This window comes from Ciconia boyciana, chromosome 7 (assembly GCF_034638445.1).
Source record: "Ciconia boyciana chromosome 7, ASM3463844v1, whole genome shotgun sequence".
Taxonomy (NCBI): domain Eukaryota; kingdom Metazoa; phylum Chordata; class Aves; order Ciconiiformes; family Ciconiidae; genus Ciconia; species Ciconia boyciana.
The window spans coordinates 53646738-53664084 of record NC_132940.1 but is presented as its reverse complement, the minus strand read 5'-3'; the positions used below and the strand labels follow the sequence as shown (position 1 = coordinate 53664084).

General features: G+C 45.1%; 1 protein-coding gene across 3 annotated transcripts in view; it reads right to left on the bottom strand.

Annotated features, from left to right (window-relative positions):
• The window catches only part of FGF12 (fibroblast growth factor 12), a 232964-nt gene that overhangs the window by 75511 nt on the left and 140106 nt on the right, over window positions 1-17347 (bottom strand). For all 3 annotated transcript variants that reach the window (XM_072868043.1, XM_072868042.1, XM_072868041.1), the window contains exon 2: window positions 6998-7108. In XM_072868043.1, coding sequence (XP_072724144.1) covers window positions 6998-7108 — 111 coding nt within the window. The remainder of the gene's footprint in view (window positions 1-6997; window positions 7109-17347) is intronic.

The window sequence follows — 17347 nt, the reverse complement described above, 5'->3', positions numbered from 1 at the left end:
TTTCTTACGGCTTTTTAACACACTTACTTATTTGCAAAAGCCTGCTTAAAACTTCTGAAGAGCTCTGGGGTGTTAAAATTAGCCCAGGGGAGACCTGTTAATGGGCAGAGTGCAGAGGAAAGACTGAGTGACAGAGCACGCAGTGAAGCATTCCTATTTTCCAGCTGACCACTAAGGACATCATCCTCTAGCTGATTCATTTTATAGATCATTGACAAGGTTTTATGCCTGACACAACGTGTTTTATGCACACATTGGAGCAAACACAGCACAAAGGGGTCTTCACTTCATGGTTGTAGGAGAAACAGTCCTCCTTCTCACTGTGCCATTTCCCAGCCTCTCCTTCCCTGGGAGATGGACCACTGCTGATTTAACATTAGCCCTGAAGGATAAAGCAGGTTTTGCTGAAATGGCCTATTCAAAATGCTATCACTCCTCGGGCCAGGCTAGCGTTAATCCTGGTACGATGGGAGTGAACAGAGTCCAGCTCAACATCAACCCCCTGCCCCGAGGAGACTGGTTAGATGTGCACGTGCCAGGTAATGCATGGGTTTAACTCAACGACAAGATGCTTCCCAAGGTCCTCCCTCATGTATAGCCCGCGAATTACTGCAGAGAGGAGGCGACAGAAGTGTGTTTTGATTCTTTTCCAAAGAAAAAAAACCATTTATAGTCAACATGGAGAGAAGGGGGGGGGGGGGAGAAAGGAGCTGAAACTGTGGCTTGATTCTTTCCTTGCAGCCAGTGGTTCAGACTACAGAGTCTGAACCAAAGTCCCAGGAGTCACACAATTTCTAAGAGGAAAAGCAGAGCCCAAAGGGTATGCAAAATGTCATGGGAAACTGGTTACGTTTGACCTGAACTCTTGGTGGATTTGATTAAAGGTCAGAGGTGGATATCTTTTCAGAAGTAAAACTTGAAAAAAGCACAGGAGACAGAAAGCCACTTTGCTCAAGATATCTAACAGGTGCCCTGGCTAAGCTGGTTTCAGGGTTGTCTCCAAAAAGGGATTAATGAATCCCATTTGCAAATGAATGCCCTTTTTTCTCACTGAATTCCCAAGGAAGACTGGATGACTCCCCTCGGTGAGCTGCCTAAAAGGGAGGCACCCTGAGTCTGGTGAAATGAAACCTACCCCAGCCCCTTTTCATGCCTTTAAGCACCATCTTCAGTAAAATATCAAAGTGTGTGCTGGAGTCTCACCAAAGCCAGTGCCTATATTTATATGGTCTCGTGGGAGGACATCAACAGATGTATACGGCAAATGAAGTCCAGCCTGCGTACTGGTCTGTGAACACCTGGAGCCAAGGATGGTGCTACTCTGATACTGTCTTCAGATGAGACAAACACGCCCCAGTATAGCTACTCAGCATTTAAGATCTGCGTTATAGCGCAGTTCTACTGTTGAAAAGCTCACTAACCAAGGCAAGCTTATATTTCTGTCACTTTCTCACTACCATGAAGGTCTAAAACCCTCTGCAATTAACGAGTCTATTTATAAGCAATTCCCCTTCCCTAACACCCCCGCACTGAAAAATAGAGCATAATACTGCTAATAATGAAACAAAATGGGCATCATCATTCATTCCGTACAGCCAATTTGTCTTGCATAGAAAACTTGTGACAGACCATTCAAAGCGTTCATTAGGCAGCAAGGTGATAATACCCAGAATTAGTGTGTGAGAAGTTCCACTTGGAAGCACCCACATCTCCAAATCTCTCTCTTTCCACCTATACACGCTAAGGAAGCACAGGAACAATCCTGTTGTGCTCTGTGTTACAGTAGCAAGACCGCTACAAGTTCCCAAACTCCCTGGGACCCTGCTGCAGATCATGGTAGCAACACCCACAATCATGGGTTTTAGGCATGGCAGAGCACTTCCTGCAACATACCGCAGAGTAGGGGAGCAAGCAGGCAGGCAAGCAGGACTGCATGGATCTGACATAGGTAACTGACAGCCAAAGAAGTTTTAGGAAGCAAATGTCTTCCTCTACTAAAAAAGTGGTTTGGATCAATCAAAACTTTGTAAATTCTCAGAGCTGTTTCTGCACTCAAATCTAGAAATATCTTTGAAGAAGTTCAAGCCTTTTGTTATCATGCTTCCAAATGATTATTTCATCTTGTTTTGGAACAAATTTTAAAGCTTACAAGCTTTATTGTAAGAATGGAAAAATGTGGGGGGAAAAACCCTCAACCAACCTTGAAAGCAAGATGTGTCATTTTTTGTCAGGAAAAAAATTCTGGTTAACATGAAACAGGAGATTTAGAGATGGGGAAGAAGACTAGCTGTGGCAGAGTAGGACTGGCCACAGGGTGTGCAGATGTGAAAAAGAGAGAAAACTTAACATATGCTTTTAAAACTCTTGGCCACTGCAAATGGTAAATTTTCTATGCCATCTGCAACTGCATGGAATGGGCATGCTCTTTTGCTTCATGGGAGAAGACAAAAAAAAATTAAGACATTGAATATTTCTGCCTATTTTCTTTCATTACATTTTACCATTTTCAACCAGATTTACACCTGACCCTGGTTATTGATGATACTAGTTCTAGCATGCTCCAGTCCTAAACCCTTTGGCCATGAGTATGTTGTTCACTGTTATGTTATGGCAGTTTATTAGCTGGCTAATGTTTTTAAAATCTGAACGTGTACTTGGCTATGAGTCTGGGATAACTTATTTACAGAAATGGAAAAGTAAAGCAAGACATGCCATGTAAAAGATGTGGTCCATATGCTCAGCTGACTTAAACAGTAGTAAGACAGAGGAGCTAAACTGATTTATACCAGGTGATGTGTCGTGGGGCAGGACACTTGTGCTGCACATAAGGAAGAACTAATGGAGGATGCAATAGGCAACAGCAGCCTCGGTGCACCGTGAGATGGGGAGGTTTAAGATCCTGAGGGGAGTGAGGAAGGCTACGAAGATGATCAAGAGGCTGTGGTGCAACATATGAAGGAAGAAACTGAGGGAACAGGGTGTGCTTAGCTCAAAGAAGGGAAAGCCATAGACAGACTCTTCTCAGGGGAACACAATGAAAGGACAAGAGGCATTAGACAAAAGCCTCAGAAAGAAATTATGACTGGATATAAAGAAAATTCTCCACAATGAGAACAGTGCAGCACTGGAACCAGACAGGTTATGAAGATATGGAATAGCTCATTCCTGGAGACATTTGAAACAACTAGACAAGCAGCCTGAACCCAGCTCCAAGTAGGATGTTGGACTGGAGACCTCCAGAGGTTTCCCAACTGTTAATGCTTTTGTGTTTCTGGCTGGAAAGCCCAAACAATACCCCTAGATGTGCTGGGCTGTTTCCACCTGGCCAGTACAGTTGACCTATCCTGTCTGTACTGTCCATTTGCTGCGGCTTTTCAGATGTCCAGCAGGTTATGTTGGCAAATGAAGTCCCGTTGCTTTCATGAAGAAGGGGCACTACCCTGCTCAGCCCAGGAAAGAGCAACAATGATGCAAGCACTGACAGCAAGTCAGCCCTGAAAGACCATTTGAGATCACCAGAGTTGGAAGAAAAAGATATATGAACCTGAATTTGGGGCAGTATAATATCACTAAGAACACAAACAAGGGCCTCGTACACCATGAAACCACATTCCGATTAAAAGAAAATTCTTCATATATCCCAATGCAAGTAGGCAGAGAATCTGTCTTCTTGCTTACATTAAGATGGCGTGCCTTTAACTGCACGGTATAAGGAACAGATGTCCCAAGAGCTGTTTCGCGGGAAGCTGGCTGGATGCCCATTCAAATGCCATTAGAACTTGGCTTCTGGGGTTTTTTTCTTTTTCTTTAAGTGAGAAGAGGTGGAAAATAAATGCCATCAGCCTCTCAAGAACACACATAAAATGGGCACCAGATAATTAATTTAAAAATCGCTTAAATATTAGCAGTTCCTCTTATATAAATAACTGGATTTTTATTAGAACTTTTAATTGCATCAGACGTATCTGAGGGACATGTTGTGCCTCATTTTAAACGTTTATTTTGCCAGAGTAAACCAACCTAATGTATTCCATGAAAATTAAGCTTCCTTTCATAATGCAAATTTGAATAATTAGTGCGCGGCTACAGAACACAGAGCCGATGTATGGAACACGATGTTCACCGTGTATTTAACTGTGCTAAGATGGCTTCTGCACGGAGAATAGATGGTCATCCAGGGTGGAAAGGATGCTGCTGTGGCCATCACAATTGCCCTTCTCTGCCAGTGGATGCGAGTTAACCAACCCTTCTCCAGGAATAGGAAAATATTATTTATCTAGTCTTTGATGAGGTTTGCCCTTGCACAGAAATACTGCACATACTGCTAACTGGCTGGTCAGGAATCTTCTGGAGAAATATCAGTGAAGTAAATCTGTAAGCTGTTCACTTAGACAAGTCAGTTTTGACATTTCTGGTCAAAAGTTGAGATGTTTGGAGGAATAGAAAAGGGAAAAATAGTCAGTGTGCTTTATTTTGGCATTTCCAAAGTGAAAAATGTGATTTTGTTTTGAAGCTGTAACTGGAAGCTTCATATAATATAACATGTTGACTCAAACTGAAGATTTAGAAAGGACAGTCTGTGGTAAAAAGTTAAACGAAACTGAATAATGCTTATTTTTCATTTCATTTTCAGAAGCCAATTATTATCAGGTTGGATTTTTACTCTTTTGCTATCTCTTGAGATCAGGGGATGGGGAATTCTTTGGCTTCAATCTTCTCTCAAAAACTTCACTAAACTTTCCAACATAGTCCATGACTTCGAGCAAGTAGCTTGGCACACTTCAGCTAGATGCCTCCTGTCCCACCAAGCTGCCAAGGCAGGGCTGCCATCTCACCAGATAAATTTACACTCTAGAAGTGCCCTTCAGCCCATCTATTTCCAATTAAGACAACTGGGTGGAAGTGGCTCACAAGTACTCAGCACCGTGCCAGACTGATCTCTAACATTTCTAATGGGATACATAAATAAGAGCTGTTGGAGTGACTGGGGCCCAACCTCAGTCACAGGGACTCAGGAGGTTCCCCTCCACCCACTGAGGTGCAGCCAGCACCAGCTTCCCTCGTCTTCCCTGCCAGCCTGAAATATTGCAGAACTGCTCTTACATTTTATTCTCCTCTGCTATTTACCTAAATTCATCTCTGCTTCCATTTAAGCCCATTACCTTGTTGTTCAGTCCTCACTGATAGATGAGGGTAATGAATCCCTGTCATCTCTAGCAGCTCTTCCCATGTCGTTGACAAATAGCCCTCCAATGGGATTTTCTGCAGATTGCGAACACCCTACGTCTTTTTTCTTTAAGAAAAAGCAGCTAATACAACCCAACACTGGCTCATTACTCACCCACTAAAGCCCACTGAACCCATCACATGTGTTGGCGTCTACCTGAGAAAATCACGAGGCCAGACTCTTCTTGTAGGAAAAGACCTGCTCAGTCTCTCATGGAGTAAAAGTGTGTGTGGGGAGGGCCACAGGTTCTCCTGCTCCAATGTAAATTAGAAGTTGTATTATTGCAATTTGTGGTATTTCATTTGTTCAACACCAGCATACGAGAAAGAGGACTAAAACCTGATGCTTGCATCTGCTACAGGCCAAGTTTCTGGTGAATGCAGCCTCTTGGGTCATTTCACAAGGGCTTTACCAGTCTCCTGCAATTTTAATTGCCATCTTCTCAAAGCTCCTCTCTCATGCACTGCTCCGCACATGGACCCCAGCCCTGAGCTGGCTGCAGCAGAGCAGCCCCACCACACACAGTGCTCCCGCCACAGCACCCTGCCAACTTCTTGGGGATGGGGCAAGCAACACGGGTATGGGGCTGCAGCCACCTTGCACCCTTGTCCAAGCGCACCTTCACAGAACAATGTCCATGCCCTGCTACGTGCGCTGCACCATTGCAGACACCTCTCACCTGCAGCCCAAGCCCTGCCTTCCTGAAGGAATGATGCCTTTGATCCAGCTAGGAGCTTCTTTGCGTTAGAACAAGATTTGTCCCCAAATTAAGCAGGTTCCATCTTTCATTAAGTACATGAAGTTTGCTTCCATCAATTCTTCCACACAGATCAACTTCTGTTCATCTCTAGTAATGACTGGGAAGACACCTTCCATGCTGGACAGGCTAGATATGATGTCCCTTCAGCAGCAGCACAAGGAGCTTCAAACCAACATAGGAAGACCCAAATCAAGACTTGAGTCCTACTCTGCTGATGCGGTTTGTGGCACCAAGGATCTGAGCTTATTGCTGCCCTCTCAGAAGCATCCATCTGAGGCCTACAAAATGAAGAGATGCTGTAGAAAATACCCTGCACCTTTTTTAACCTTTTGAGGAGCTTTGGTATTGACAAAACTACTTCTTTTGCAAAAGAAATATTGGCTCCTGCTTTGTGTTTGTTTAAACCAATATGGCTCCTGCACATGAGCATCATTCTTAAACCTACGTGGCTCTGCTGCACTTTGCTGTCCTTTGTTGGACAGCATGAACCCAACCCCTTTGAACAAGGTTTCGGAAGATGACCTCCTTTGGAAAGGTCATTTGATGTCCTCAGCTTTGACACTAGCCTCAAAGCACTAGACTTCAGTGAACAGCTGGTTTTCTCCAGCCTGGAAATTCCTGATGCATGCTGAATTTTTCAGGATAAAATAGTGAAAACAATTTTCTCCTCTTCTTCTTGGAGAGAGAATTCCCCATATCCTTTACCCACGTGGCATGTGTATAAATATAATCTCCTTTCTCTTCTGGCAGGAATTCAAATCATGGGTTTTATTCTCCACCCCACCCAGATGGCAGTTACAGAATCGGGGCGGGAGGGAAGAAGATTGGAGAGGAAACATATGAAATTATACAGGCAAGATTTAAAGGGGAAGGATAGATAGAAAAAATGTCCAGAAAACAGCTGGCTTCTTCCTAATTTGATCTTTTCAAAAATAAAGCTGCACAAGTGAGACCCACTGGGTGATGTATTTGATTGTAACTGGGTTGCAAAACAGGCTAATTTTTCTTACTGTAGTCGCTGTTTTCGTCCTTGGTCCCATCAATTGTACCATCTGGGTGCATCTGCAGGAAGTATTCCTGCTGGCTGAATAACCTTGTCACGATTCCTTTCAGCTGGGGTTCTGCAAAAAAATTATTATTATTATTAGGTATAGCAAACATGTAGCACGTAGCAAGAGACCCAATTTGCTTGGTCCCCATTAAACCCTGAGTAAATGTAGAAGTGCTTGGCAAGTAAGACAGCTTTCTGTGATTCCTTTCAAGCGTGGTTGTAAAATATTCATATATACATAGACGTACAGGGAAATAAAATGGAGATCAGATGAGCAGGTAAAATGCAATGCATAGTTGGTGCACTAGAAAGTAACAGCTTTATGGAACATTGCTTTGCTGAAAGTTACCTACCAAATGAAAGTCTTTAGACAGCTTATGTATTCGAAATATGCCACTCGTTCAGAAGAATACTTGGTAGCAGTGTTGCAAAGAATTTGCTTATTGTTTCTTATTCTGCCTGAGAAGCCAACTACCTTGCTTTCTGTATGGTTGATTCGCTATCGTGCAGTTCCAGTTTTATGCCAATGAAAATCTATTTAAATCAATGGTATTACAGTGGTGTAAAACCAAAGTAACCGAGTGCTGAATCAGGCTGCATGAGTCCAACTGTGTGGGACTTGGGGAGCAAAATCCTGAAAGGAACAGATGCAAGACACCTCCAAAAGTGACCTCTGAAGCATTTATGGGCACCTTAAAACGCCTCTGTTTTAAAATCCTGCATGTTCCTCCCGCCCAAAACACGTGCCACATACTCTGGTAGATGAGAATCGCTCTTTGCCTCTAGCAGGGTCCTTTCCCAGGCCCTATACATCATGAGCCAGCCATGGACTGGCTAGGGGTTTCCCTACTGCCTCTGCAACTTTTTATACCTGTGCTGAAGAGGAAAAGGAAAACACGAAAAAAGCAGAAACACTTTGAACTCACATGACAGAGGTCTGCAGTGTTACTGCCTGTCTCCCTGCCGTCCAACCAATCAAACACAAATTAAGCAGTCAAAAATAAATTCAATTTTAATCATGCGAGTCTTACAATTTGTCACAGGCATTGCTTCCGGAAAGCAAGCTAGCTGGCTACACGTGAACAGACACACTAGCTGGATGGCAGAGATCTTCCTCGTGTTGATGGGAGTTTGTAGTTTTATGTGACCACCCACCAAAAGTAAATAAGACCTAGTTATTGCTGGCTCAATAGACAGGAAAAAACTCAGTGTAGCATACCAAAATTTCATCAGACTCCCGTCTTTCATGCCTCTAGTGAGGCTGTTTAATAAGCCATAGTTGTTATATAACTCCGGTCACGTTGTGTGTTAATTGTTTCCATCAGGAGCCCCCGTCTCTAACAATTTCGCACTGCGCTGTACAACTTCCATTTGAGGATGGCACTCTCAGCCCGTGAGTCTGCACAGGCAAACCCCCTGCAGCAAGCGGGGACCTTGGATGCAGACAAGGCTGCAGGTGCAAAGGATTTCAGCTTCGGCAACCCCTCCACCAGCCGGGGGAGAGTCAGGTACTATTTGGCAGCTACAAAAGCCACTGAATAAATCAGTATCAGCTGGCTTCTATGCTGCCTTAAAAAAGTGATTTCATAGCAAGCAAAGTGTTGTAGACTACAGGCACGCTTTCTCCCAGCAAGACAACTCCAGGACAGTAAATAAGTACAATTGTACTGGCCATCTACTAAGAGCTAACATCAGTCAAGGCAGTATGTCAAATTGAGACTTAGATTGAGCTAAGTGTTTTGCTTTCTTCTTACCAAAATGAAATATCTATTTTGTTGAACACAGAAGCTTGATTTAGCTTCATTTTCTAACAAGCACATCAAAGCTAGAGGAAATGAAAAGCTGTATTCTCAGGCACAGATGACTGCACCACCCTCCTCGAGCCTGTCCCCTTCCTCCCTTTTATCTAATACCACAACAGTAGAGGCACTAATAGGCACTCTCTGATATGAGACACCTATGTTTGAGTCCCTGAATGAGTCTTAGCCTCATTTTTACTCTCTGGTTAAATATTAATGTTTAAGTACTCTGCACAAAATGGAAGAGCTCCCAGCAGGAGAGATTTAGAAGATGCTCCTGCAGCCTGAGGCTTTCTGTGTGGTAGGGAAGGGGGGGAGATCTTGTCTTGAAGTTCCTCAAGGGTAAGAGGAGTGGAGATAAGTGGAGATAAAAACCAACCCTGACTTTTTCCCCTTTCTTGGGAAGATGATTTGGCTACAGGATAGAAGGCCCTTTCCTCCTCCTTCAGGGTGCAAACTATACTTCGATCATGAAAATGATTTTGGAAGGACATGAAAACCTCATCCAATTTTACTAAATAGCCTATTGAGTGAAATATAGACCAAATCTGCTCATCAGCAGCAGCTTCATGTCATTTTTAGAGTTTAGCCAAACAGCACCTAGGATCCCCTGAGGTCCCCCTGCATCCATGCTATAGATACAAATGCTGTTGCACCAGAAGGCTAAGTGTCACCATAGTAAAACATGGGGTAAAGCTTCAGCATCCCTTTTTGTTACTGATCTGACATAAACACATGGTCAGGTCTGATTCAAGCTTTAACAACTGCCCTCTTCATAATCCCAGGCTTTTCTGAGTCAATGCCTGCCTAGGGACAGGTTGGAGGAGGAGGAATCTTATCTTACATGTGCTTTTTCTTCTGACCCGACCTGGTTTTGCTGAAGTTTAAGGCTCGCGCCCAAACTCAAAGTAAAACTCAAGGGGAGCGAAGCAGAGAGCTCTAAGCCACACACAAAGCCACCATGTTCCTCCTGGCCCTAACACAGTTTGACAGCGGCAGCATTCCTGTCTCTCCATGCTGCACAGATCCTCTTCTGCAGGAGCATCCCTGCTCCCCAGACTCATTTAGGAAGCAGCGCCAGTATGCCTTTTCCAGACACCAAAGGGTCAGAAAGCATTTTGGAGACATACAGATCTCTCCTTCCCTGGTTTTTGCATTTCCTTGGGTCTCTTTCTACAGGAGAGAAGTGCTGGCGAGCAGCTGCACCTTTGGGTGCCTATCTGAACTAAATACAAAAGCAGCATAGAGACATGCGCAGCCACCGCTAAGTTCTCTAATGCAGAGCACACCCCAGGAGAGTTAGGGAATTGTCTGGGCAATGGGTGATTTGTCTCATCTAGTACAGCCATCCCTACACCTGTGCTGGGCTCCCTTTGCATCCCAAAAATCAACAGGCAAGCCAGGCCATGTCCATAGAGTCCTGAAACCACCTGCATCTCTCCACTGATTGCAGAGGGACCAGCTCCAACACCATCGGCTACACTGGTGACAACAGTCAGCAGAAGAGCTGCTGCCTATCAGGGAACCTCCTGTCTCATGTCTGGGCATAAAGTGGGATATTGGGATTTTTCATTCATACAGCAAACAATGTGGCTGGGAGGCCTACAGACAAAATTTTAGGTGAAGGCAGCTTTTAACAAGGATTTACCTGTCTTTTGCCCCAAAGCTCACTACAGAGTTATTACCTGAAGAGGGAACTGTATAATCACAGGACAAGATTTTTCCTGCTAGCCCAGAGGCAAAACTCTGCACATGACTTTTAAGACTCCCTACTTTTGTCATATCATGTATTTTAACATCACCTCTTTCCATCTAGAGAGCAATTTTATCACAGTCTTCCAGCATTGCTATCCCTTATGCTGCAGCAATCATGCTGAAAACCTCAGTTTGTAGAAAAATCTCAAAACCAGCAGGTCTCTTTGTCAATTAAGGATGGTGGGACACCCCAATAAGTCAGAACAGAAGGCAGAAAGACAATGAAACAGACTGAGAACTTTTCACAGTTTAGCAATTAAAAAAAAGGAAGAGAACAACCCTTCCCAGCAGGCAATATTCCCAGTGCTTAGTGGAACACTGTGGAAGGGGGGGTTAAAATAAAACCCCACAACCTTGATACTTTTATTTGTCTAAAGCTCCCTCAATGATACTACTCCTGGCTATAATCCATAAGAGAAAGAAACAAACCATAAAAAAGAAGTGTAGCACAGATAAGCACAAACCCTGCCATGAGCACTTTCTATAATTCATAGAATTCACCAGGAATCAAACTCAAACCTACTCTCTAACCTCATTCTTGTACAGCAAGGGGGCCTCAGATCCTCTTGCTTTTAAAGGAGCAATACTGCATAGCACACTTGGGATAAACCTATTCCTCCCACTCAGGCTCCTCTGTACACTCTCCTATTTTGCTGTAGGAGCAGCTTTCCCTGCAGAAATGGAACTAAACTAATGTGGACAAGACTTCAGCACCAACTTAGCATCTCCCTAAACACAAAGTCAAGTACTTCAGAATGGATTTAAGAAAGAAGTTATGACTGCCTTGATCCCAAAATACCAACTAAACACAAGAGATTTCCACACAGTGTAATTCCCAGTGCAGACCCCATGCTATTAGGATTCCCATGTGATATGCAAAGGGATATTTTTACCCTTATTTTACAAGCAATACTGTTATGCTTTAGAATGCTTACTCTAAAGTTCTGTTCTGGTTGCTCATACACAGCTGTTAAGGGCTAAGGAGTGCTGGAGAAAGCTCAGCAGACCCTCTCCTTACACTGATGCAGTCAGCTCAAATCCTTCAAATGTGGTGCTCCCAGAAGATGCAGGAGAAGATCACCCCCACAAAGCATCCCCAATGGGCACAGTCATGGTGCAGAACAGACCAATAAGAGTAGTAGGGAGCAAGAGCTAAGCCATGGCTCTGTTCCTGGTCTGCAGCATCTGCCAGGCTAGGGGTTTTCCCTAGGGTGAAGGCACAGTCCTCAGCTGATGACCCTTCTTAGAACAGTCATCCAGTGACCAATTCACTGCCCATCCCCTGAAGGGCATCCTACTTGCTCCCCTTTCCACAGGCCAAATTTACCAGCTCTGCCTGCCCTGCTTTTAACTTTCTGAGCCCTTTGACACAGCTGAGTCTAACTAAGTCATGATCTGATTGCTAATCTCCTTGTCTCTACTTAAATGGCAATGTGATGCTGCCATTATTCATTTCAGCTGTCCTGCTGCTGAGCCTTAAAGTCATCTCAGTTCACTATCAGCTGCTGTGCTTCCTGCCTTATTGTACAGCTATACAGTGATTTTCACTCTCCTGGGGCTTGCCAAGGACATCAGAGGTGCAGGGTGCTCACACATACTTTGTTTGATCTCCAGGGACATGCTCACAGAAGGCCAGGGGATCATGGCCAAATCAGCTACCCCACAGAGTCACATCCCCAAACCACAGGCATTGCTGAAGGTGTTCGCTATATGCTATGGGGAAAAGAGCAAGAGCTCTTGCAGGGAGACTGGCAGAAATGCTTATCAGAAATATCACTGGCACTTTAATGACCTTTTCTTTTAGTTCTGCTATTTAAGGTGAATACGGAACTCACCCCATTAACTGGAAAATGGAGAACACACAAGCAGGATAACTCCCCTTAAGGCAGAGAGGGCCTATGAGGTTATGCACCAATGCTGCATTTAGCAAAGCCTCACTGAGGACACTAACTCTTGCTTATTCCCATCAGCAAAGCAGCAGCGTAAACCTGCTGGTGAGGTGAGGAACCCTATACTCTATCAGGTGCTGTAGAGTGGCTCAGTCCAATCCAAACCCTGTGCTCTGGAGGACCAAGGAATAGGGCGCAACACTGATTTCCAGCTGAGACTCCATCGTGGAAGGCAGTTTGCCACGGCCTCATTTCTTGCAGTTCACAGAATACCTCTCATTACAGCAATATGATTACCTGAGGCTACAGCAAGCCAGACCCCACTTTGCCTTGGGCTGGGAAATCTAGAGGGACTCAACAAGACCCTACACACACCTTAATCTGAACTCTCCGAGTTAATGGTAGGATCTCAGAGGGGCTGCTTTTCAATCATCTCTTGAAAAGATGAAGGGCTTTGCAACCTTTCAGGGATTTGAGCCACTGGATTTGAGCTCCAAGGATTCTTGCAACTCGTAGTGATGCTCTGGTTGGCAGGCAGGCCTCTACTTGAGGTTGCTGGTGCAGAACTGCTTTTAAATCCACTCCAGAAGTTACTGTGCTGGGTGCCAGCAGTACTGTCTGTTGGTTATGGCACAAACTCTGAAGCTCTTGGGGTTACCGTTCTCCACGCAGCAAACTGTCAAACAACAGAGGACTCCGCTAGCTAGATGGCAAGCAGCCATTTTATATTCAGCAACCTGCAATGAGGTAGAAGGAATGTACCTACTGCGTAATTTCAACAGGAGACTTGCCCGTTTGTTTGCTCTCTTTTTCTGCAGCAGGACACACTCTGACTCAATGCCTCTGCCTGGTCTTAGCATAGCAGGGCTGTCAGAGATGCCAGCAGCAGGCTCCCAAAACAGCCCCTCTGGCACCTGCTAAGGACATTGGTCTGGCAAAGAGAGAAGGCATCTCCAGCCCTGATCTGAACCATGGCTGGGCATACTGCTGACTCTCTTCTGTGACTGTGCAACAGTTTTGCTGAGGATGTGACTGCAAACATGGGACCAGTAATACATCTCAGGAGCATATTTCACCTAAATGTTCTTTAAACATTTGTTTATTGCAATTAAACATTTTAGCCTGGAATTTACACATTCCATTATTCTTATTTTCCCCCATTCAGGCTGCGGCTGTCATAATGGGAGGTTGATTTATGACTCACCCAACCAGCACTCAAATCCCTAACGCACCAAAACCAACATTCAAGTCAGAGCATAAACTGCTCCTAATTTACTTAGATTAACTCCACATTTAAAGTGCTACTGCAGAAACTGCAGTTCCCCTCCCCTGAAAAGGATGGGTTCCAGAATACTCGATAAGCCAAATACTGCAAACACATGCAGACAGAGAAGGGCACCGAAATCCCTCCTTCAGAAGTACAGTATTAATGAAGGCTTGTATTAACTCTGCACGAAAATGCATCAGTGAGCTCCATGCAGATTACTGTGGTGACAGGCATCAGCACAGAACTCAGGGAGAAAGCTGATGAAAAGCTGAAGGAGAAAAATGTTGGGTTTTTTTCCCATCCAGGAGCTGCTAAGTTCTCCAGGGTGTTTGGAGTTAAGATGAAGTAAGTGGCTGTCTTCAATTAAATGCATCACTGTTGGCATAAGTTTAATAGCTCAACTCACTACGATGATTCACTGAATCCACCCAAACTGGGAAGCTCAGGAATAACAGCACTTGCAGCTGCGACAGGAGCTCCTGCCCTTTGAGACCAGGGGTGCATTTCCCCCAGCTGAACACCTTGCCCAGCTCTTCCCAGCTGTGACCACGGCGGAGCGTGAGCCTTTAGCAGATGCTGCGCATGGGTGTCTGTGACTGCACCTGCAGTGAGTCATGCACGAAGCAGGTCGAAGCCTCCTGAGCCACACACAGGGATCCTGGAGGACACTTCAGCTGTGTCACTCAGGTGCAGAGGTAGGAAATCCTGCTGCAAAGTGCTGAGCATTTTCAGCTCCCACGCGAATCACTGAGTACAGAAAAGCACACAGGCAGAGGCAGGGAGGACACTTCCCAGCCCCACAAAATGTTTTCCACAGCCTCCATGGCTAAGCTCGGCAAAATTGTTTGGAGCAGAAGGACATGCTCTGCCTGGAGGAAGCCCACAAGCAGGTGGCTGAGGGACTGGGCTATGTGGCCTGTAGCATCCCGAGGAACAGGCAGGGAGAGGGGAAACTAATACGTGTGCTGCAGAGCCGAAGGATGCAAGGAGCATTTGGGCACCTCCTCGGGCTGCCTGCACAGAGGTCACATCACAGGGGGCAATCCTGGCTGCCCAAGCAACAGGAGGGGCTCCGCAGCAAAGCCAGGCATCCAGCCCGACCTTGCAAAGCTGCCATGAACCCCTTCAGTTTAGATGCAGCCATTCAGCTTAACACATGGGCACATCACCCAGCCTGTGAGTAGGATGGAGAGATGTAAACAGACTGACTGACTGATGCTAAGGAATTTATTCCCAAGGTCTGTGACTCTGGGGGCACGAAACAGTTGATCCCAACTCCTTTCCCGATGATGCAGAATGAAGGCCATGCCCAGCTCCAGTTCAACATGATTACAGGGTTAGTGTCACCCTCCAATTACAGGGAATTTATTTTGAGAAGAAAATGACTCTAGGACAATAGGGCTGCACGCACACTCATGTATTTATTCATCTCAAGTGCGAATCTCCACCCAGGTCTAATAACTACAGAGAGACAAATGGTGTTTCCAGGATGCATTACATGAAATAACAGGCTGTGCCGAGAGGAATGGCCTCTGCATTTGAAGGACAAGCTTCTGAAAATGACATTTCCCTAACTCAGAGGGATGATGGGCTCCAGCCAATGACAGCACCCATCAAAGCAATCGCCTCCTGTCACCGTCAGTGAGTCACTAGAGCAGAATGGCACCTTGTAGGCAAAAAGAGCATCCAGAGAAGTGATTTCCTTTCCTGTGCTGATGCCTGCAAGGAGGAATAGTAATTAGCCCTCCAGCACTGAGCACAGCTGCCTGCCTGCACCCCTCTACTAAGGAGCAGACATGTGCAAAGCTCTGTATTACGCCTGCTTTGCTCTTACAATGATGAGTCCCTCCAGGGAAGTCTATTTCTCACTTGTAGAATTGGTGGAAAGGATGTGGTTGCACGGCACTGGCGTTTATGCAGGCCCTCCCATATCCAGAGAATCAGCTTTACACAGATGTTAATACAAGTCCGAGGTAAGGGGCAGAGAAAGGAACCATATACAGCACTGAAAATGGGGGGTGCAACATGGCACCACTGCTACGTGTCTCTCCCAGACCACCCTTTTCCTAGGAGCCTATGGATGTTAGGACTTAGAGAAGTCACCCTGCAGCTCATTTGCTCTCCAAGCTCCTGACCCCATGTGACAGCCAGCTAAAGTCCAAAGGACAAACAGGTCCAAAGTCTCGGATGGCTTTTCCTAGAAGGTAAATGCCAAACTAATGTACATGATACATGAGCTACTCACTCTGAGCAGTCCTTGCCCACAAGCTAAGGATGAGACAGCCATCTCCAGCACTCTGGGGCCAAAAGAGGCCCCCAAAGACCACTGCAGGTGAAAGCAATGGGATGGCAAGTGGAAGAGGACTGATGGCCTAAATGCCACCAGTTGTTTTGGCACAGAATTGCTGACTACCTCTGGGTGAAATTGTCCAGCTCAATATTTTAATTGTCAAAAAAATTTCACAGTAAGAGCAGCTGAAGCTGTACACAAACTCTATCTCATTAACGGGGAAAAAAAAAGATCTGAAAAGGGTAAAAGTTTTGATTTTTTCTTTTGAGACAATGTTTTGTTTGGAAATTTAATGAAAAAAAAAAGATGTTAAAAGAGTTGGAGATGAAAGCCAAACTTTCATTTTAAGTAGAATGAAATATCACCTTGATCTGAATCCCCTCCCCACCACAACCTTCTTTTATTTGACCAGAGAACTAAAAAATCAATTCTTCATACAGCTACACTCCTGGGTTTGTCTTTGCCTCCCCCAGGACACGGTTTGTGTTGCTCTGTTGATCCAGTGTGTTTTACCAGCAGTCAAAATTTGAAAACATTTCCCTTTAAAGAGCAAGGGAAATGTCTTCTACACCTATATTGACTTGAGCTCTGATGAGGAGAAAACCAAAGCCTGACAGGAACAGAAAGCATAAAGGAAGATGTTCCAGAATTTATGCAGGGTGAGCTTTTTCAAGTAAGGGAATTAAAAAAAATGAGAACTTTAATGGAAAAGAACTTGTAGCTACAGCTCCTAAGCTGTCATTTTCCAGCACAGTCAATGCCTTGGCTACTGAAGGTTAAAACATGCTTATAAGTATGGATAGCAGAGCACGCAAGATATATTATTTATTTTGAGGAACACCCTGCAATTATTCCTGACATATTGTGTAATTAGCCAAAATTACAGCATATTCACCCAGAGCGAAACAGAGGATAGCATAAATATTATGTGTGAGCCCACAATCACAGAGCGCATTTCATTTGGGTTCAAATGTGACTGCATGAACCAACTGAGCGTGTGCCCTGTCATGGGGGCTTCTCCCTGGCTCCCATGGGCTGCACCAGCTCCTGAGCGGGTGCCCACAAAGGGGCAACATCAGGAGTAAAATCCACACCTTCCCCACACCAGCGCTGAGAGCTCGAGTGCTGCACGGAGATTTAGCAAATGGGTACCCTTGCCCTGCAGAGCTTTTGGGTTGACGGATGATTGAGCCCAAAGCTCATACCAGCAAAGAAGGGGTCACAGCTATGCTATCCACAAGGGAGATGGGAAGGCAGGCTTGGAGGATGATGCCTGGAGATGCTGCTTGCTGGGCTTTGCTGCCTGGAG